Raw genomic sequence first — 22,831 nt, 5'->3', positions numbered from 1 at the left:
ACTTTCCAAGTAAAGACTAGAAGTACTTTTTACAGAAAAATGCCACAGTGTTGTTTCCTTCTCTGGTGTACTGCAGAGGACCCAATACAGTGCAGTTTCGAGTGTAAAGTCGATCAAATTAGTGATTCTCCAGAACCAGCCCGGCTCGCTCCAAGTGGGCAAGCGTATCCCGTGAACCACTCAACTGATCGACCAAACTGCTCTTCCGAATGACTTCACACTCGACACTGCACCTCAGCAACACACCCGCCATGTGTGAACTTGATAGGTTGAGCTGAGCGGCCACACTTTCCGAATAGTGGCCATGCCCTGAATGGGCATGTTACTAGTCGGGATATTATTGTGAATCACATTTATTTTGGCCAGGATAACCGTGACATGAAATTTTAAAGATCACCGCCTGAATGTGAACGGGAAACCACCATCTCTTTTTGTCTCCCTCCTTCTTATTCTGTTTTTACTCTTACTCTTGCTCTCTTTCTGTCTCCCTCCCTCAGTCTCTCCCTTTCTCCCTATCTCCTCCTGCAACAGAGATGGCGAGTCGGGGACAGCAGGGGGAGATGACGGAGTACAAGAAGAGTCTGATCAAGCGGGACCTGGAGATGGGTATCGTCATGACAGTGTTCCTCCAGAAGGTGGAGCGGCTCACTGTGCAGGTTATCATGGAGACGCGACAGGTGGCGTGGACACGCACCGCAGACAAGACCGATGGAGTCAGTGAGTAAAACGCTCACACATCCTATATTAAAATTGGCTTAAGGGTGGACCGGCTGGCGTGACGGACCATGTCGTCACACTCATGTCACCATGACTCAGCCATAACCATATAAGGAGTTCCCAATGCAGCTATGCCGAAATATGGAGTGTGTTGACTCTAACGGTTAGAGTCAACACACTCCTAATGCAACATTAGGACTCCTAATGCCATGATGACACATTGAGGTTAGAGTCTAACCTCAATGTGTCGTCATGGCATCAGGCGCAAACAGATCAGTCAGCTCCACATACAGGCACAAAAGGGGCCATGTCCATATATGGGCATTTACTGATGATGTCAGGGATCTCCATATATTGGCATAAAAAGGACATGGACTGACACATACAGAGATCTCCATATAGTATGGGCCTAAAAGGGACAATGACTGACAGAAGCAGAGATCTCCATAAATGGGCATATCAGTCGGATCGGCAGTGTGATGTAGGTGTGAGGGCTGCATAGCGGCCTGAACCTCTACTGAAGTTTACACAGTAAACCCCACATTCTCATTTAATTCTGAGAATGTAAACATGAGTTAAGTTGGTGTTAACACTCACTCACTCACTCACTCACTCACTCACTCACTCACTCACTCACTCACTCACTCACTCACTAACTAACTTGCAAGAAACCCCATAAAGACACAAAAAATTGTCAATGGGGCTCTAAAGTTCAAGTGCACTCAGCAAGGCGCTGAAGATAAATGAAACCACTGAAATCTTCAGTCTTTGAGATGCAAAGTGAAAATGAAAATAAGCCCCCAACCTGACTCCCTCAGGTGAGTCAGACCACGTGTCCCAGCAAACAGCAAGCCACATGGCTACTGAACTCATATTGAACATTGTACCCAATGCAAACTGATCTTGCCTTTACTTACCTGCACTCAAAACTTCATCTATGACACTATGTGTGCTATACTAAAAACTGTTGTTTTTATAACATTTTGAAATATGACCTCCTCATTGACTGCAGTTAAAAAAAACAGCAATTTGTTCAAAACTCTACAGCTTCAGCCCACTGACTCTTCCTCATAGGGTCGTGCACAGGCATTTTGGGAGGCAGATGTTCAGGTGAAAATAAGGGCACCCCTCTCATAATTATTTACAAAAAAACATATACTGTAGGAGCACATCTTTTACTTACTTAAAATGTATTTATTTCAAAACTCGTACACCTAATAGAGATGCACTTAACACAAGAACAAAACTATTTCTGTTTTTGATGTATTATAGCTATATCCATACAGTGTGTGTTATAAGCATATAATTTATTACCATTTCAATGTACAAATGATTGGAATTTATTTTGGTGTGTGCTTGGTTAGACTACAATACAAATAAACAACAGTATAAATAAATAAAGTAATACACACAAGTGACTGATGCATTGAAAAGAAAACTGCACAGTTAAGTTAATGGTCAAACCAACGACCCCATGATGTTTGATGCTGCTTTTAATAAGCTCCTTAATGTAATCGACTAAATACCATACCACACTGGGATTCGGAATGTGAGAACACTTTCACAGCTCAGTAAAAGTCACACATCCCTGCCTTGCTTTGACACATCAAACGTCTTCGATTGTTGCAGAAAGAAAAACATGTTGATATTTCTGCACAATATGGTCTACCTTGACATTCCATTTAAGACAAGAAGAAATGATGGTCTTCCAGAAATTTGAAGCTGTTGACGGCCTGATAATTGATGACTTTTAAGGGCAGAAGCTCATTTTTGATTTTGCAGAAGTCTACAACCGTCTCCTTGGGTTGAGATGTTTAGGCTTTGCTAAGTAGTCATGAACACACCAGTCAACTAGTGAGGCAACACATGAGACCAGACCTGTCACAGTGTTGTCATCTACAAATTATATGGTGGTGACGTCCTAAGAATGAGAGTTGTGTGATGCTGTCACACACAGTTGTTCAGATAACAAACAGCATGCTTAAGCAATGCACATTCTGTATGCTACTGTATTATTAAACACATTTTGATAGGTTGATTTTAGGGTATATTTCTCCCATTTACAAATGCAAATTATGCAATCACAAATTATCTTTTTCAGTGGACCTGTTTGAGATCAGGGAGATTCGTCCAGGTAGAAACTCAAAAGATTTTGAACGCTTCAGAGACGGCAAGGACAAACATGATGAAAATACCTGTTTCACAATCTTCTACGGCTCCCAGTTTGTACTGAACACACTGAGTCTTGGAGGTGGGTATTTTATGTGTGCAGACACGGGGATAATATGTGTTGTTTCACACCGCACAATAATGGCTTCTAGTACTTGGTAAAGAAATTACAGTTTGAAGTTTTCCTAAATTCATTTGAGATTAAATGCTGGTTAAACGTCTGTGGATTTCCCAGCTGATTCGGTGGAGGATGCAGACAAATGGCTGTTAGGACTGGAGTTACTAAGACAAGAGACACTGGCAGCCCCCACTCCAGACATCATAGAGAGGTACTCATATACACACGCTAATGCTAATGCTAATGAACATGCAATGAATGATATGGTTATCTTACGAAAACACTTATTTCTGTACTTCTAGTTGGTTGAGGAAACAGATGTATTCTATCAATCAGACCAAAAAGAACAGGTAAAGTATTACACCTCTTGTTTGTCTCTGACTTAAAGTCTCACGTCACGTGCTAAATATCATTGCATGGTTTATAATGGATGTTTGAATTTCATTTGTACAATTATATTTTCTCTTAGGACTATTTTCAGCTTAACCTTTCTAATCAATTTGCATTTGAAAACACAGTTAAAGCTGCACTATGTAACTTCCTGTTCTACCCCGGATGTGAACCCGAGTCTCCTGCGCAAGTGCTGAAATTTTGACCACTGAGCTAATAGACCCCTTAACAGATGACGTCACACTGATAAGAACCAGTATGCGCGCGCAGGCCGGCACCAAATGAAACCCATTCTGTCATGTCTCGCTAGGACTCGCCTCACTAGCCAACACACAAGAGGGGGTTGAATGTACTGAAACCAGCGCACCCCGAGAAAATTGGGAATTGATTGCATGAAACAATCACCTGTGTGTCCAGTTTCAATGTTGGTAAACAAATAATGGGTCTATAGAGCCTGCCTGCTTGCTCTTGGGAGAATTTGAATTTTGACCTTTAGGTATTTTTTTTTGCAAAACTAGAAATAGGATTGTGTCAAAGATTGTTTCCAACACAGGATCTATATGTCTCAATATTAGCCTGGGACCAGACAAATCTGCCAGTGCAAAAAAAATGTGCCCTCCGCGATTTGGGTCTGGCACCGCTCCATTGTGAATCCATTTCCTGCTCCTGAAGTCTGGGGTGACCAATCAGGGCCCAGTATTCAAATGTGGGAGACTGTAATTGGTAGTTGGTTGTAGGTCTAACTAGGGGTGTGCCGATATATCGTCCCGCGATATATCGTGATACGTTTTCGTGACGATATGTATCGTTTTTTTTTTTTTTTTTTACAATAATAATAATCAGGCATGCAAACAGCCCCGAGGTGAAAAGGGTGACAACATGTTGTTTTTTTTCGGGTCAGGTGTCACACTATTGCCCTATTTGGATTCAAAACGGCTAGTGGAAGCTGAAAAGCTACAAGTTTGCATGCCTAAATAATGCAAAAACAGAAATATTTGTTTGCATCTGCTTTTTTTCTCCCCCATATATTTTCATAATAAAAAAGTGCGTATCGTATCGTATCGAAATCGTATCGAAGTTGTGTGCCCAATATCGTATCGTATCGTTTCGTGAAATTAGTGTATCGGCACACCCCTAGGTCTAACCAATTGCGTCGAGAGCCATTGTTTTGATCCCGCCCCCTTGGAAAAAAAACGTCCTCATAGAAGCACCAGACTCATATCCACGCAGTGATATAGTCTGGCTACGCGAGGCTATCTCAATATAAGAGCAGGGAGACCAAATACAACCACCCCAATTGTATCAGTTATTTTGTATTAACATACTCTACAATACAGATTGGACAAAATGACATGTTATTCACTAAACAAAATTACATAATGATCTTTAATGTATAATAACTTATACACCTCTGTAAGTTGATCTTCATACCAGACTGAAATGAATGGAATTCAGTGCCTTCCTTGAAAGTCAAACATACCACAATATGCTTTGGAAAATGGTCGGCAGTTATATCCAGGATACCGTGAGATGTAGTCAATGCCAGTCAGTCAGTGCTAAACATACCAGATGACCGATATGGTTGTTTAAGGCCGATTCATCCTTGATCCAGCAAGGGGACAGCAGTTTTGGAGGCTCCAGTGCTGGCAGGGTCTGCTGGAGTGTATGGAGGCTCTGTGCATCACTTAAACATTTTAACCATATGATGTTCTCTTTACTAAATCTCCATAAATTTTAACCATATGATGTTCTCTTTACTAAATCTCTTTACTAAATTCACACCAAGCAACAACAGAAATTAAGCTAAGGTGTGCGCTGCTTTTGAATATGGACTGGAACATTTGAAAACCTGAAACCAGAGACACTATCCATACAGATCAAGCATGAATCAGACCGTATGCCATTTGTCAGTCAAGTCTTCACTCTATCCTAGTTTCAATTTCCTTTAATTCATACTTAGAGCTGCAAGTTATAATTCATATTTTCTCTCACACTGTCCTCTACAGCATCAGCTTGAAGGAGCTGAAGTCCCTCTTACCTCAGCTTAACTACAAGGCCCCTAACACACGAACCCTCAAAGAAAAACTCTTGGTACTGTGTCTTCCTTTATCTTTACCTTGTCCTCACTGAATGTATGGCACAATATTTCAGTTTGGATTCAGGGAAGCTGTGTATTTAAATCTTTATTTCCTGGTCGTAAAATATCATTATAATTGAAAAATTATTCACTTCCAGCATTAATACTAACCTTGTTATGCCATTAGATTCTGCCTACATACTGTATGCAGGAGGCAAGCTATTACACTATGTCCACATGTGGAAGGAGCAACAACAAAAATGAAGGCACCTGTGGATGTACTTACTTGTATATTATGATAATGAATGACGTTGTTACAGACAGTGCTTGAATTGGGCCATTACTCACCTGTACAGAGTACCAATTCTGCTGACTGAAATGTATTGTGTGTTTCAATCAAAAGTGATATGCCCGTACACATGCCCAGTGTACGTGAATGGTCATGTTGCATGCATAATCAGGCTTGGAGTGTAGACGGAGATGACTCCTGACAAGGTGCTAACACTAACCTGAGGACGGAGATGGTTTTAATTTAAAAACCCTGCTTTTCGATGAAAACGTCACAGCGTAGATGTTGCGTAGAAATTGAAGAAATTGAATTCAATGATACCCAAGACTTATGAGACAAGATCACACTTACAAGCTGGCAGATGTCTCACTTTATTCTAATAAGGTGAAATAAATAGTGTATTGTAAACTTTTCTGAATTGAGCCACTGAATGTGCTATGATGTACAGTATGACAGCATTTTGTTTCCTCCTGTTGCTTTCACAGGAAGTGGGAGCACCAAAAGACCATTTGGACTTTGAGCAGTTTCATAAATTGTACAACCTCATAATGTTTGAACAGAAAGAAGTGAGTCTGAAATTACCTTATGTTGTTGTTGTTTTAATAAGCACTGAACATCCGTTCTAATGATTGTTATTGTATAATTCATGCTGTCATTCTTCAATGTTAGATCCTTGAGGAGTTTAAAACAGAAATGTGTGCTTTCATCATGGGGTAAGCATCCTATTTTTGTGTGATATTTGCAGATTTCTCCTGTGGCTTTGAATTGGATAGCGTGTTTCTGTTTAATAGTCTTAAAATTCTTTAAATGACATGTACTTAAACATCATGGTCTGGGGCATGCTGGATATTGCGATAGCTGACTGGATAGTGCTGTGTTGCATGTCTTAAGCCTGCAGCATACTCCAACCGAACAAGAACTTTTTTCGGTTTCGGTAGTGCTGGCGGAAACGAAGAAAGTTCGGAGAGGATTAAAGTGTTTTATACTGCCTCAGAACTCAGTTCTCGCTCGAGCCACTGAAGCTATGTACAGCGCTGGTACCTGTGCTTTTAATACCTGAATCTCCCTTTGATGCGCTGTGGTAAATTTGTCACAAAGGTACAGAGGTTTTGCCATTTCCTGTGACAACATGGGTTTATGGTCACACAGAGGGGGATTACAGAGTTGTTTGTACCTTCCTGGAGGTTGGCTTGTGAGACTTGTACCTCCTAACCGCCTCAGCCAACGTCTCTTCAAATCTATGTCGGTTGTAGTTTGCTGCAGGCTTTACCCCCCCTCAACCCTCTGCTTCATGTCTGTCTACATGCTAAATTAAGAAAAAAAGAAAAGAAAAAAAGTGCTAGTAAGTGTTATCAAAAGGTTGTTGACTTTCACTGTACCTTTCTGTGGCTGACTGTAATGTAATGTAATGTGGTTGTTAGCATTGGAGAACAAATTAAAAAGATGAATGTGAGAGTAGTGTGGTGTGACAGTGTATTGGGTCTTTTCTATCTTGTAGTTGCACAGATAAGGCTGATTCCTCAGAGGTTCTGCTCCATGACTTCCAACAATTTCTCCTCCACCAGCAGCAGGTACATGCATTGTTATAATATTTCAGGTGTCTGTTTGTCTTTCTCCGTTTCTGTCTGATTGCCTTTGTCCTTTTCTTCTATGTCCCTCATTCACAACACTCACTCACTCACCCACCCACTCACTCACTCACTCACTCACTCACTCACTCACTCACTCACTCACTCACTCACTCACTCACACACACACACACACACACACACACACACACACACACACACACACACACACACACACACACACACACACACACACACACACACACACACACACACACACACACACAGGAGTCGTGGGCCACTGATCAGAACCAGGTCAGAGAGCTGATGACGACCTTCATTGATGATACCATGAGGAAAACCAATGACCCCAAGTTCACTGTCAGCGAGGTGCTGCTTATTTTATTTATGTGTCTTAAAGTCAAAGAGCGTGTGTGTGTGTGTGTGTGTGTGTGTGTGTGTGTGTGTGTGTGTGTGTGTGTGTGTGTGTGTGTGTGTGTGTGTGTGTGTGTGTGTGTGTGTGTGTGTGTGTGTGTGAAAAGGACAGTATCACATTCAGGGAGAGTCAAGAGGTCAATAATAGTGATTAGTCATTTATTAGTCATTAATAGTCATTCAGCAGTTGAGCAATGTATGATTGTGAATGGGTGTCCATCACTGTCTCTGTTGCTCTCTCTGTCTCATTGTCAGAGTTGAAACCAGTCTTCTCTACTCTGTATCATTCACAGTTTTTAGGTTTCCTGTTTTCTAAGGAGAACGCAATCTGGGATGAGAAGTTCTCAGAGATCAGCAACCTGGACATGAACAACCCCCTGTCTCATTACTGGATCAACTCTTCGCACAACACGTCAGTACTACACACTGACGTACACACATATTGTGTGTGTGTGTGTGTGTGTGTGTGTGTGTGTGTGTGTGTATATATCTATATGTCTATATATCTACTGTATATTATATATTTTGTGAAATCTATCTTAATTTCACATGTTCCCTGTGTTGGGGTGTTGATGTGTTGAAGGTATCTGACAGGTGACCAGCTTCGTAGTGAATCGTCCCCAGAAGCCTACATACGCTGCCTGCGTCTTGGATGTCGCTGCGTTGAATGTCAGTGGAACGGTTAAAATATTAAAAAGAAATCATCAAATTGCGATCAAATTGCATGATTTAAACTAAGTACCTGTTGTATACTTCCAGTGGATTGCTGGGATGGCCCCGGGGAGCTGCCAATCATCTACCATGGATGGACCAGGACAACTAAAATCAAGTTTGACGATGTTGTTAAAGCCATCAATGAGCATGCCTTCGTCACCTCAGAGTTAGTGTCAGAATAATCATCTCTAAATGTTATGTTATTGGCGGCACCCATCGTCACCCTACGCACACGCACGCACACACACACACACACACACACACACACACACACACACACACACACACACACACACACACACACACACACACACACACACACACACACATTTTAGCAATTTATTTATGTCCACACAAAAGGAAATGTATACAAGGACACAAATATTACGGTGCAGCAAGGTTACATCCTCAAAGTCAAGGCATTATGTCCTCATGATACAACAAGCATGTCATGTCACCCAGCCCTCCATGGGCACCAGCAGCAGTGTCTCCGCATGGCGGCTGACAATCATAGCAGAGACAGCACAACACTCTGCCAGCCCTCCTGCCTCCTTTCTGGGCATCCCAAGTTGTCGAAACCCGCTCTAACAACCAGTCTACGGGCATATCCCAGGCTGGACCACCAGAGGAAACAAAGTTCCCCGTCCACTCCTGCACTGCCGCCCGGTGTCAAAGTGCTCTCCGTAGCTGCTCCCACGAGCCCGAAAGTCCACCCATTGTTGTTCCTCAGCTAGCGGACACACCGCTAGATGGCCGGCGGGTCTTTATCCACCGCCTGTTGGTAGTTAGTTACACCGCCTCTCTTCCCGATATAGCTGCTCAAGGGAAGGGCCGCCAGGCAGCGTCGGCTGTCGGTATACTCCATCAGTGAGCAGCACCTTCTTGTATGCAAGCTTGCGATCTTAATGAAGCACACAGTCCCCAGAAGTTGCGAATGCATCTTAAATCTGCACCTACTATATTAACGGTGGTAGTTACAACGGGGCAGTTTAACGTCATGCCCAGGACACACACACACACACACACACACACACACACACACACACACACACACACACACACACACACACACACACACACACACACACACACACACACACACACACACACACACACAGCGACTTATTGCTGCTATTCTTATGTTATTTCAGTTACCCACTGATCCTGTCCATAGAGGAGCATTGCAAACTCGAGCAGCAGCGTCACATGGCGCGTGTCTTTAAGGAGGTGTTTGGGGACAAACTGCTGATGGAACCTATTGAAGAGATGGCTGATCAACTTCCCTCTCCAGCACAACTCAAGGGCAAGATTATACTCAAGGTACATTCTCTCTCTTTCTCTATCTCTCCCTGACTCTTACTCAGTCTCTCACTGTCTTTACTTCACTAGTCAATCTATCACCAGAAATATGAAGATACATATACGTGGATGTATACCATATGTCCATAATGGATATATACTGTATGTACCGGTATATAGGCTATCAACACTGAATACTATTTGAGGCAGATTATGTATAGTCTCAGCCAGCCTACAAGAGTAGTACAATAGTGAGTATAATGAGCAATTGCTGATTATAACTATTATTTGATATTATTCAATCTATTAACAGTGAAATATTTACAGCAAAAATCCTAAATCTGTTTTGGTTCTTTGGCTTACATTAAAGTAGTCGATGTGCAAAAGTGTGCCAGAGTCAAGCAGAAGTAATTAGTCTAAGAACAGCACAGAACGTGTGGTGTCTTGGTTGAGCTTGATGGCTCCTAGCACAAAGGATTGATTGAGTCTCTTGTGTGTGTAGGCTCTGTGGAGCAGGTAGATCATGGCATCATCCACACCAATATTTGTCTGATAAGCAAACGTCAGGCGGTCAAGGGAGTCACTGACCTGTTGTCCTCTTGCAGCACAAGACGCTATGCATGGAGACTGGGATAATAAGGAAGGAATTCAAGAAGGGGGACAAAATGGGAGACCTGCAGATCTGGGATCCCGTAGACCAGGTATTGTGAAATAGTGATCTTTAACAACCTCTGAACCCCAAAGTGCCTCCAGGGATGAACACCTATAATATAGTCCTTGAGTAGCACGGCTTGAGTGCGGCAAGTCGTGCGGTTAGTACTTGGTGCTGATGGTAGGTCCATCTCCCAGGGGTCTAGCACATTGTGAAACAGGGATAGACTCCTGTAGAAAAGGGGGTCTCAATGTTTTTACAGTTGGATTCCTAGATATATTCAGCATTTGGCCCAGGACTCTCAAATGGTAGTTTATCAAACTGATGATGTGTCCCAAAATGAATTATATTGTTATCCATATCCAAATTATGATTTTTCTGTTTTCAGCATTTCAGCACTAGTATTAGTACTGTATGGATCCCTCTAAACTCACTCATTTGAACCAGAATGTTAGTCTTTTTCCAATGTTTTAGAAACATGAAAATATTGGAATGAAGAATGGTGTGTCTTGCAGTCTTTTCTAGGAGTAATGGCAGAAACTGAAACAATTGTAACACCTTATTGAAAGGGGAATTTTGTCTCCCAAGACAAATTAAGTTGAAAATGTTGATTGTACAAACATTGCTTTTAGAGGAAGTTCTGTATTTTAATCTCTGTTGGATTTTCTCCGCAGCGGTGGAATAAGCACTACTGTATAATCTCAAATGGCAAACTGTATTATGCAGAGGAGTATGAGGATGAAGAGGGAGACGCTGTAGAGGTAAATCAGTGACGAGAATGTCTGAGTGCATTATTAGTTATCAGTGATCTTTTGTTCACAGAAAAAAATCATGAGTAGCCTATTTGTTTAATTCTCGCAGTCTCTGAGTTAAAGTAACTCTCTGTGTACCACTCGTCTATGATTTTCTCTCCCGTCACAAATGATCTGTCCTTTACTAAACCCTTCTTTGTCCACACATCTGTTCTATATCTCTCTCCCAAACCTGTTTCACTTCTCATTAAGTTTCACTGCTTCTCTTCCTCACACTTTCCTTCTCTTCACCCCGTCCTCCTGTTCACTCACCCTACCATTCTCCCTCCCACCCTACATTTTACTCTCTTTTCTGTCACACTCCCCACACTCTAACTCGTCTCTCTCTTTCTCCCTCCTCTCTGCCTCCCTCCATCTTGCTTCGTATCTTTTATTGATTTCAGGCCCTGGAGCTCCACTGTTCGGAGCCGTGGTTCCACGGTAAAATGCCGGAGGGCCGGCAGATGGCTGAGAGGCTGCTCCAGGAGTTCTGTGCTGAGTCTGGTGGCAGAGATGGCACCTTCCTGGTCCGGGAGAGTGACACATTTGTCACAGACTACACTCTCTCCTTCTGGTACTATGTCCAGTTGATTCATGTTAGAGCAGTGGTTCTCAAACTTTTTCATGTGAAGGACCCCCAAAATGATATGTATTTGGCTGCGGACCCTCCCCCATCTCAAAAATATTTTGTGCCAGGGATTTTTCTAAAATAGCAGATCTACAAGCTCATAGCGCGGCACTCTGTGCTGTGATATTAGCTTGTATATCTGCTATTTTTGAATAGCCAAAGTATAAAATATGGTTAAAGTGGTTAAAATGATTGTGACAATTAATTAATTTTGCTGGGGACCCCCTGGTACCCCTCCAAGGACCCCTGGGGGTCCTCGGACCCCACTTTGAGAACCAATGTGTTAGAGCACAACTCCACCTGAACATTTGAGTGATTGATATCAAGAGCAAAATATTCATACAAATGATGAATATATAGCATGAAACTGCTTTGGGGTTGCCAAACTTTTCCATGCCAAGGACCTCCAAATAGCCATTGCCTCTGGCTGCGGTCCCCTATTGCCAAATGGCTTAACAAAAAGAAAAGAAATAGCTAAAATAACGGCTCTATAAGCTCACAATGAGTGATATCACAACACGCTGTGAGCTTGTAGAGCTTTCTCCTCTCCTTTCCAATTGGCCACTCTGGCGCCCCCTGACGACCCCCACTTTGAAAATCTGTGGCTTAGAATTAGCAGAAAATATCTGTGTAGGCTGTGAGGGAGACGTTTTTTCTGAATGAATGGTGTGTATGCTGGCTGGTACGATGATGGTGTTTAATTCGTTGTGTGTGTCTTATTTATTCTATATTTGTTGTTTTCTCCTCCCCTCGTGGCTTTGGGTACATAGCGTTATATGAATTTGAGATTATTATTATTACTATTATTACGGATTTGAATTGTAACTTTTATATGTGTTCATGCCTGTACAGGCGCAGTGGGCGAGTCCAACACTGTCGTGTTCGCTCTGGTTCAGAAGGAGGACACACTTACTACTACCTGACGCCTCAACTCCACTTCCCCAGCGTCTACACTCTGATCCAGCACTATCGAGACAGCCCCCTACGTTGCCAAGAGTTTGAACTACGTCTCACGGACGCCGTGCCGCAGCCCGATCCACACCTAAAAATGGGGTCCGTCTTATGTTAGCACATGCACATGGGCTGATCAATATTATTGTGTTCGCAGATGCACACAACCTCTACACACACAGTCACGTTGCCAACCAATGACACGAAACAACACATGCACTCTTAATTATCACAAGTAACACGTCCACCCACAAACCCTAATATTAGACGTGTGTTGTTTGTTAGTTGGTTCTACAGTAGTCACCTGAGCAGAGGCCAGGCGGAGGACTACCTAATGAGAATCCCCAGAGATGGAGCTTTCCTCATCAGACAGAGGGAGGGAGAGCCAGACTCCTTCGCTATCACATTCAGGTACAGTAACTTTACATACAGTAGTATGCCACAATCCATTCATCATTTGAGTCTGGCATTAAGACAATACACATTCACAGTGTATTTGTAACTCAACTTCTTCCCACTGCCTACAAAGCTGAACTCTTTTAATATTTTTTGAATACGACCATTAGATTTTGACCATAAGTTCTTGTATTTGTTGCATTTTAACCCACTTGATTGTTGTCTCTCAGAGGAGATGGTATGGTGAAGCACTGTCGCATCCAGAAAGAGGGCGGCATGTACCTCCTGGGCACCACCACAGAGTTTGAAAGTCTGGTGGAGCTGGTCGACTATTTCAGGAAAAAGCCACTGTACCGCAAAATCAAATTACGTTATCCCGTCACCCCTGAGATGGTGGACCGCTTCAGCATGGTGAGTGACGACGCAGGTCTGCAGGGAATGAGGATGCATGTAACGAGGGAAAGAGAGAGAGTGACTGAGCAAGTGTGAGAAAGCCTGCAATTTGTTGGTGACGTGTATCTCTGTGTGGCCACTCGTGATCCACGGTAAAATCCTGAGCGTTAACTTAAAGTCATACTGTGTAATGTTTTTAATTAAACAAAAGTAAAACTTTTGATATAATCTTTCGCTGGTACATTTTTCACAATAACTATTCGACATAAATGTGTTTTTTTTGTGTGTCTGCCCTCGACACTTCGGCAGAATTACGCAGGCACCGGAAATGTACCGGAAATGTATTTATTAGTTTATCTTAAAGTTAATACATTTTAATGTATTAATGTATAAAGTTAATACAAAGTTGTTGTTGCTTTCCAAAATATCCTCAGTGCTAGGACATGGTGGTTTTGGAGCAATACATGGTTTTGTTTCAAACTGAATTCTGGTGGATCGCAGTTCTGATAGACCATAGACAGACTGTAATGACAACCAGAGGTGTCACCAAAAAGACTGCTAAAAGGAATGTTACACAATATGACTTGAATGAGTGTAAAGTAACAGCTTAACTCTGTCTCTGTAGGAGAAAGACTGTGCTTCCCACTATGACATCAAAACATATGTGGAACCCAATGAGATTGAGCCAACAATGGTATGTATACAGCAATGTACTCTCAGACTGGTTGTACTGTACCGTTCACTTAATGATGCATATGTATTCTGCTATGCTTTTCCCTAATAATAGATGTTAAATGTATGTGTGTGTGTGTGTGTGTGTGTGTGTGTGTGTGTGTGTGTGTGTGTGTGTGTGTGTGTGTGTGTGTGTGTGTGTGTGTGTGTGTGTGTGTGTGTGTGTGTGTGTGTGTGTGTGTGTGTGTGTTCTAGCCTCAGAGTACTGTTAGAGCCCTGTATGTCTACCAGGCCATGAGGCCAGATGAGCTCAGCTTCAGTAAAGGAGCTCTGATACACAATGTGGTTAAAGAGAATGACGGATGGTGAGCACACACACACACACACACACACACACACACACACACACACACACACACACACACACACACACACAGACACACACACACACACACACACACACACACACACACACACACACACACACACACACACACACACACACACACACACACACACACACACACACACACACACACACACACACACACCCTTATACACTATAACACGCAGATTTTTTTTGCCACTTCTCCTACAGATTTGGTCCAAAACTCTCGCAAATCGGTACACATTGTCTCTGTAGTCATGTTATCAAGATACTGTATATCTGTCCGATTTTTCATTTTCCATTCCGATTGGCAACGATTGATTTGTTTTGATTTTTTTGATTTGCACAACAGTTTTTGTATACATATACAGGACATGTTATTTCTTTCCATGGGAAAGTTGACAATTTAATTGTTGTGCCGGTGAGGTAAGAAACCCTAGGGGGACTTTTGCGAGAACCTCACCGTTTACAGTATATAATTTGAGTTATTTAATATTAAAAACAAAACAAAACAAACTAAAAACTAAAACAACAAAAAAGAAAAAATATACATATAGGACAAATGATAAATATAAAAGTAAAAACTGAGCAGAAGAGACAAAAATATTATAAATACTGCATCTAGTTATCCACTCGGGTATTCAATTTACATATTAGGCTTCTTTTGTAGGTAGGTAGGGAGGATGTGGTAGCTACTAGATGGAAATGGGCATTCCATAGTGAAACGCCTTTATATTTTATGGCGAACTGCCCCCTGTTGGTGGTACATAGTGAGACATGTAATTGATTCGCTTGCCTGGTTGGGTAAGAATGAATGCTGGAATTTGACTGGAAGTACTGTTTGAAATGATCTGGGAGGTGGATATACTGGTATTTTGTTTTATAGATAAATATATTATTATATTAAAGATGTTCTGCCTGTTCATGTTCACGTATCTGTGTGTTGTAGGAATTATATATATAAACAATTATATATATAAACAAAGTCGGGTCCGTATAGCCTGGTTTATTTGGTTCCATGAACGCCAAGCCAGGCTGAAAAGGAGCGACTTTGTCGAGCTAGGCCTTGTCAAGCCAGGCTGTGTCGAGCCAGGATAATGAAGCCAGGCTTCACGTATTTCTATAAAAGACCATGAAAGTCGATCCAATCATGGAGTCCAAAACCAGAGCGGCGTTCTTCTCTGTGGCTGAATAGCAGCACTGCAGCAGCTCATGGAAGGAAGTAAAATGTATAATAAGCAAGAAAGGAAACGCGACCACAATAAATAGATCCAGGGAGAAAGCGTGGCAAAGTATTGCAAGCACACACATTTTTACGCGCAATAATTTCTTCCTACCAGAAAATATTATAAATGTAGTTTTTTTTGTTTAATGACAGTTTATTAAGTTGGAACCATTTGGAGAGTATAAGCAGACCTTGATTCGCTTCGTGGGGTATTGACATTTTTGTGGGAAAGGATGAGTGTTTTTTACGGAAGCCATATTGATGGTTGTAAAGTATATTGTTTTTCTAAATAAAATAAAAAAGACGGTAATATTGAGATAGGCCGATAGTTAGTGAAGTAGTGCCTTCCATCGTTTGCAGGAGTGGGCTGTTGTTTTCCTTTTGAGTGTCATCAGCAAAATACTTGGCTGGGTCTTAAATTGCTTAGCCATTTGAAAGCCACATCATTCTGAAAGTACTAAAGTTATCCACAAGCTACTGGAAAATGTAGTTAAGCTTGTAGCTTAGCTATTTATAGCAAAGCTACTGCTCAACATTGGATTAATCACATTGCTCTCGACTTTCCTACTGCAGGTGGAAAGGGGACCATGGTGGAAAGCTGCAGCTGTTTTTCCCATCGAATTATGTAGAGGAAGTGTCCAACAATGCCAGGCCTGATGAGACAAAACAGAAGGTATACAGTATTTTAGTTAAAACTTAATAGAGCTTCAAATTGATCGATTGATGGAAATTAACTTCCACACAATCATTGAGACTAATATAGAAGTTTAGTAGAATAGCATAGATCACTGCAACCTGTGATGTATTTATGCTGTGAAACAGGAAGAAGACAACCCCTTGGGTGAGCTGTGTAAAGGCGTGGTGGACATCCCTAAGTGTAAAATCCAACATGTAACACCCAGCTGTGAGTATATCGCCTTTTACTTTATTCAATAACGGTAACAGCCTGTCAATACCCACTTCTCCAACTAAAACAAATCCAAATCCAACATCGGAAACACATTCTAGTAGGGGGCAGTATCCAAATACATATTAGAGTGCCTCAATTATAATACTCCACTCTTGAACGAGACATAGAATAAAATATTTAAATGTCTCATTACACATCTTATTAAACTAGTATCCCCATCATTATTGACATCCCTGCTAAGGACATGTATGTATTTGTGTGAGCTTGAGTGCGTATACTGTGCTTATGTGTGTATTTGTTTGAGTGCGCATGCACACTCCTGTGTGTGAGCGCAATTGTGTGTGAACGTGTGCATACATCTATACCAGAGTTTGGGTATTTCTATAGGTCACACTGAAATTGTCTGTCCATCTTATTTGATTCATTACCTCATCCCTCTATCACACTTACTCTAGATGACCCTCTCCATTGTATGAGTGTCTTTGTGGGAAAACAGTCAGTTCCTCCAGGCCAAAGCCATTTCGGTTCTGTGCATCGCTCATAGCTTAGCTCGTAGCTTGGCCAGGTACAGTATAAAAGTTTGAACTTTACTTTGGGTTTGTCTCTTAGATTCCTGGCGTGGGGTAAAAGTTGCAAGGTGTTTGACCACTGCATATGGAAGCTCTCTGAAGATTTGATTATGCAGTATTTTTACCCCAACAGCATGGCAATAGTGTACCTCGACAGCCTCCCCCCCCAAAACTCCCTAACTTCTCCTGTTTCCCTCTTTACTGCTGTCTTCCTTCCTTCCTTACCTCTCTCTCTCTCTCTCTCTCTCTCTCTCTCTCTCTCTCTCTCTCTCTCTCTCTCTCTCTCTCTCTCTCTCTCTCTCTCTCTCTCTCTCTCTTTCTTTCTTTCTTTCTTTCTTTCTTTCTTTCTTTCTTTCCAGTGAAGAACGGTAAGAACGGGAAGCCCCACGTGATGACTCTACAGGACGTGGAGAATGACTGTGTGCAGTTTGACTTGGCAGCAGAATCTGTGGAGGAGCTTTATGAATGGTACCAGGTGGCCTGGTCCCATTCCTACAACACACAGATACGCGAAAATGAACAGGCAGAACATCTAATGGTGTGCAACAATAACAATTCACCTACCTTTGCAAACTGTTTTTAAGTAATGGGGGGACAAAATAGTTTTTCAGTTAACGCGGTTGTTTTCATAAACGCAAAAGGGTAATAAACAGATTCATTAGCAGCAGTATGTTAAAAGTTTGAAAGTCTGCATTTTGTATACAGTAGCGCCTTTTTCCGAAGAACTTGACAGTGTTTACAATACATTAATTACATTGACACACCGACAAAGCAGCATGTAAAGCACACAACCTGCTCGTTGTGAGAAGTTAATGGTCCACTGTCTTGCTTAAGGACACTTTGACATGATGGCAAAAGGAGCGGGATCCTTGCGGTTCCCAGACAACCTCCTGAGCCATTTCCTCTCTTAATTGGGAAGTTCACTCAGGAAATCAACGTAATACCAACCATTTACAAGCAAACAAATCATGATTCACACATGCTGATATCAAGCAGTTTGCTTGCATCAGGCTGCACTCCTGCATTAAATCCTTCCTGCTTTATTCACCCACCTCTCCAGTTCCACCTGCTTAGATCTGATTGTATGTATCATTGGAGGATAATATTACTCCTGACAAAGGTTTATACACATTACACACACATGCAGCAGCTGGCCATAAAAGCATATCTAATCAGCCAAAACCATATACTGTAAGAAAATGGATAGAGTCACCTGTGACGTCAACCATTGGTTTGTGAAGTTGCGTTTTAAAGCCTTACGGTCGTTAAATTGACCGTTGTCATGTTGGATATAGAATGCTGCCATCATGGCTATTTGCAACGAGAAGTGGCCATATTAGGATGAGAGGGTGCAGAGAGGGTGCATTCCTCTGCCTCTTTACTGATCTCTGTGGTAGTCTATGGTAGAAAATTGTCAATCTCGACGTAGCCACATGCACGCCCTAAATCATACCCTTCTTTATCATTTATTTTACTCTAAATTGGATCATAAATTCACTACATGAACATTGTGTATTAAAGAAGTCTTGAAACTACAGACATACATAAAGTCAGTTGGAAAATGTTTACTGAGGTAATTAAAACAGTGGGGTCATTTTCCCATTGACTTCCATGCAATCAAGTGGAGTCTCCCCATGCTGGCCATTAGATAGAATGCAGACATGTCTGCATTGGCTTACTTTTTCAAGCCAGAAGCTTAGCGCTTGGCCAAAACCAAACCTATGGCCATTTGACAACCATCAATATATCTATTATATAATTATAATTATAAAGATGAACACTAATCTGTCATGTATCTGTAGACTAGTGTGCAATATACAGTTATATTAATGTCTGTAATGTTGTCAAATCTGTAATGTAAGCTGTAATTCATTTGTAAATTCATTTGAAATTTGTAATTTAGTACAGATGTATTAGTGGAAGACTGTTTTATATTTTTTACGTTCTTATATTCTTATTGAAATGTCATGCTTTTTATTTTCCCATGTGTCTATATATGTATGCATCTAGAACTCAAGGTCCCCTTGAATAATGTATAATTCATGAGAACATCAACCAGAGAAAGATAGACTTAAAGGGATAGTTCACCCCAAAAATGATTGTTTTCCGATCGATTAGTCACCCCATGGAGACTTTAATTAATGGATATGTTTTCGTTTTTGTCCCATTCCTAAGCCAATAATTTGATGACCGGCAGCGGTTCCGGTAGGAGACACAAAGAGTCTCCTTTGTGTCTCCTACCGGAACTGCTGCCTACCGGTCCGCTGGTCATCAAATTATTGGCTTAGGAATGAGACAAAAAAAAAAAAATCCATGAATTCAAGTCTCCATGGGGTAGAAAAAAAGTTTTTGTTTGGGTGAACGATCCCTTTAAGATCATAACCAAACACTGAGGCGTTAAACTGTCTTTTATTCTGTCCAATTTCAGGCCAAAGAAGAAGCAAAGAAGCGGCCTGAGGTTGCCATGGAGATGTCGGACCTGGTGGTCTATTGTCAGCCTCGCAGCAAGGACAAAGAAAACTTTGGTATAGCTCATGCACGCACGCACGCACACACACATATAACGTACACATACTGTATACATACTGTACACACATACACCACTACCACCAAACAACAAACATGCATACACAAAATGGCACTACAGAAATATACTCACAACTAGCCTCATCCATAAGTAAAACGACCAATTTCAACAAATCATTGAAGGGTTTCTTTTTTTAATTTCTTTGCTTAATTCAAACACTATTCACACGCTGTATGCATACAGCCCTCACTTCTGCCTGCCTTCTGTAAATGTGTCATCCCTGTGCACAGACAACTACACTTACAAAGAGGTCCGCTCCTTCGTGGAGAACAAGATCCCAGAAAAGAACCGGATCCCAGCATTCTTAGAGTACAACCGCAAGGGTCTGAGTCGGATTTACCCTAAAGGCCAACGAGTGGAATCCTCCAACTATGACCCTTACCCTCTGTGGGCCGTTGGTTGTCACATGGTGGCACTGAACTTCCAGACTCCAGGTCAGTGGGCTGGGCTGAACACTATGAACTTCAGCTGCAGAAAGTAAGGCTAGCGAGCAGCAAAACAAGGTACACAAGGAAGTAATAAAAGTTCAACTTCACTTCCTCGTTCCACATGTTCTAAGTTATCTATGTTTAAACATGCATGAACACACTGGTCATAATACGGCAGTTTGACTGGTCGCTTTGATTTATCAATAATGGCTGCAGCTGAAGAATTAAAAAATATTCTTCACCAAGAAGCCCTCTTCCCCATCACATAACAATGTTTTGCTACGCAAGACACAAACCAATTAGAATTTAGCTATGGGTACCCCCTAATAGCACACAGATAAAGCACACAGGCGAACTTTACATTGGACGGACTTCGGATGAACATGGTTACAAAACATGAACCAACAGCTCCATACAAAATTAGCAGTGTTCAGTCAAATCCTCTCTGCTGTTATTAGCCTTCTCTATAACATTTTTACCTCTATTTGACTTGTTTTTACATTTTAGTAAGTAAGATCAGGAGGTGAAAAGCTGCACCCAATTCAAAGTAAGCCTTGCCGAGCCATGTGGCCCACAGGGCGGGAGCCTATCTCCTGTTTCTGTATCGTGACGCGGCTTGATGTACAAATACACCCCCTGGACGTGACCCTAGTATGTCACAGGGACTTACCCCCAACCCAACCCTTGATGCTGAGTGCCAAGCAGGGAGGCATTGGGTCCAATTTGTATAGTCTTTGTTATGACCCGCCCGTGGAATTCAAAGCTGGATACAAATACTACCATTTCACCAATTCATTAGCCTCCAATATTTTCACCCCATAAACCAATAAATTGGTGACATTGTAGAATTTGTCTCCAGTGATGAATTGACTGCAATGTTTACATTTGGGTAATAGATTCCTAATATAGGATCATTTCATGTTTGCATAGACAAATACACCCAGCTGAACAGCGCCATCTTCAGTTTGAATGGACGTACAGGATACATTCTGCAGCCGGAGTTGCTGCGTGCGGACGGCTACGACCCTCAACTGGACAAGAAGAAGGTCAAGTTCAACATCAGTGTCAGGGTAGGTACCCACAGAAACACTGACACAGGCGCAGTCATCATTATGACCATTTCCCCCTTTTCTTTAATCTATTTGTCCTTGTACAAGTTAAGTGACTGTACGCAGTAAAATCAGAGTTAAAATATTTTTTCCGTGTATTTCTCTGGTTTGGCATGTCATGCTCATGATTATCTGAATATTCTGTGACAGCCATTGTGTTTGTTGTCTGCTGCCCCATGCAGGTGATAGGAGCCAGGCACCTTCCTAAGCCAGGCCGCAACATCGCCAGCCCTTTTGTAGAGATTGAATTGTGTGGACACACTGAGGAGTGCAAGTTCAAGACTGTTGTCTTTCGTGAGTTGAGGGGATGTTGGATGAATGGGGTATTAATGGGTACCAAAGAAAAGAGTGTGATATGGGCTATTGGGTTAGGGTTAGGGTTATTGGTGGCAGCTCTGTTGCCAGTCCCCCTTGTATTTCTGTGATTCTATTAATCTGCATTCCCAGTCATGGAAATAGACAGAACTAACTTTGTTCCAGTCGTATGCCAAGCGTCCTAAACTGGCACTGTGGACTAATAGTCCTGATGGTGCCTCTACAGCAACCATCTTAAGACTAAGATTTAAAACTTAGAAAATGTGTAACCAATCAGTTTCACTGTACATGCTATCACTTTGCAACTTTCAGCAAAATGTAGGCCCAAGTAAGCAGGAATGTCCAGATGCTTTGAGCTGGTAGGAATGATCAAGTCCCACAAACTGTAAAACAGATGAAACCTCACTTGCTGCACAGCATCTTCAGACTGTCCTCCGCCACTAAAGTGATAACCAGATTTTTTGAATGATGGCGTTTCCCAGGTGATAATGGTCTGAATCCAATGTGGAGGGCTCCTGCAGCACCAGTAACCTTTCCAGTGTATGAACCAGAGCTGACTTTCCTACGGTTTGTGGTCAGTGAAGAGGACATGTTCTCAGACCCCAACTTCCTGGCTCAGGCCACGTTTCCTTTTAAAGGCATCCGAAAAGGTAGGAAACATGCGCATAAGCACATGCACGCACGCACGCACACACTATACTTAGAAATGTATAGGCAGTGCATGTACACAAGGTTTCCACCGACAGCGCCAATATACTATAGCCTATGTATATCGCTGCTGTCAGGTGGAAACCTTGTATGTCCAAAAGCGTAACTTTTCAGGAAATGGAAAAAATAACCAATGAATCCAATGCCTACAGTAGTTATTATTTTTGTCACAAGCTCTTGTTAATAATTTGTATTGGTTCAATGTTCATAAAACCTGCAGACACACTTAACCACTTTAACTTTCACTTTAAAAAATGTTCAGAAACAAAGAAAATCGCTCATCTAAGAGTTCACTACGCTTCGCATCATTGTAGATCGGCTATTTTTGCTACT

General features: G+C 41.8%; 1 protein-coding gene across 2 annotated transcripts in view; it reads left to right on the top strand.

The window, feature by feature from the left end:
• Positions 1-22,831, top strand: part of plcg2 (phospholipase C, gamma 2) — a 29,207-nt gene that overhangs the window by 3,822 nt on the left and 2,554 nt on the right. The window contains exons 2-30 of one of the 2 annotated variants that reach the window (XM_080438547.1): positions 532-717; positions 2,819-2,968; positions 3,122-3,215; positions 3,307-3,354; positions 5,401-5,485; positions 6,246-6,326; positions 6,430-6,473; positions 7,259-7,331; positions 7,617-7,718; positions 8,057-8,175; positions 8,347-8,432; positions 8,523-8,643; positions 9,629-9,797; positions 10,382-10,477; positions 11,103-11,189; positions 11,624-11,793; positions 12,700-12,900; positions 13,084-13,209; positions 13,425-13,605; positions 14,213-14,281; positions 14,515-14,624; positions 16,446-16,545; positions 16,695-16,776; positions 17,711-17,889; positions 19,780-19,876; positions 20,169-20,372; positions 21,297-21,436; positions 21,658-21,769; positions 22,273-22,440. In XM_080438547.1, coding sequence (XP_080294673.1) covers positions 534-717; positions 2,819-2,968; positions 3,122-3,215; positions 3,307-3,354; positions 5,401-5,485; positions 6,246-6,326; positions 6,430-6,473; positions 7,259-7,331; positions 7,617-7,718; positions 8,057-8,175; positions 8,347-8,432; positions 8,523-8,643; positions 9,629-9,797; positions 10,382-10,477; positions 11,103-11,189; positions 11,624-11,793; positions 12,700-12,900; positions 13,084-13,209; positions 13,425-13,605; positions 14,213-14,281; positions 14,515-14,624; positions 16,446-16,545; positions 16,695-16,776; positions 17,711-17,889; positions 19,780-19,876; positions 20,169-20,372; positions 21,297-21,436; positions 21,658-21,769; positions 22,273-22,440 — 3,478 coding nt within the window. In that variant the 5' untranslated portion in view covers positions 532-533. Of the gene's footprint in view, positions 1-497; positions 718-2,818; positions 2,969-3,121; positions 3,216-3,306; positions 3,355-5,400; positions 5,486-6,245; positions 6,327-6,429; positions 6,474-7,258; positions 7,332-7,616; positions 7,719-8,056; positions 8,176-8,346; positions 8,433-8,522; positions 8,644-9,628; positions 9,798-10,381; positions 10,478-11,102; positions 11,190-11,623; positions 11,794-12,699; positions 12,901-13,083; positions 13,210-13,424; positions 13,606-14,212; positions 14,282-14,514; positions 14,625-16,445; positions 16,546-16,694; positions 16,777-17,710; positions 17,890-19,779; positions 19,877-20,168; positions 20,373-21,296; positions 21,437-21,657; positions 21,770-22,272; positions 22,441-22,831 lie in introns of both variants that reach the window. The other variant, XM_080438546.1, reaches the window with a different exon arrangement.

The sequence above is a fragment of the Gymnoscopelus braueri genome (assembly GCF_963280865.1).
Source record: "Gymnoscopelus braueri genome assembly, chromosome: 9".
Classification (NCBI taxonomy): domain Eukaryota; kingdom Metazoa; phylum Chordata; class Actinopteri; order Myctophiformes; family Myctophidae; genus Gymnoscopelus; species Gymnoscopelus braueri.
The sequence above is the reverse complement of the archived record's forward strand: the minus strand, read 5'-3'. Positions and strand labels throughout refer to the sequence as shown.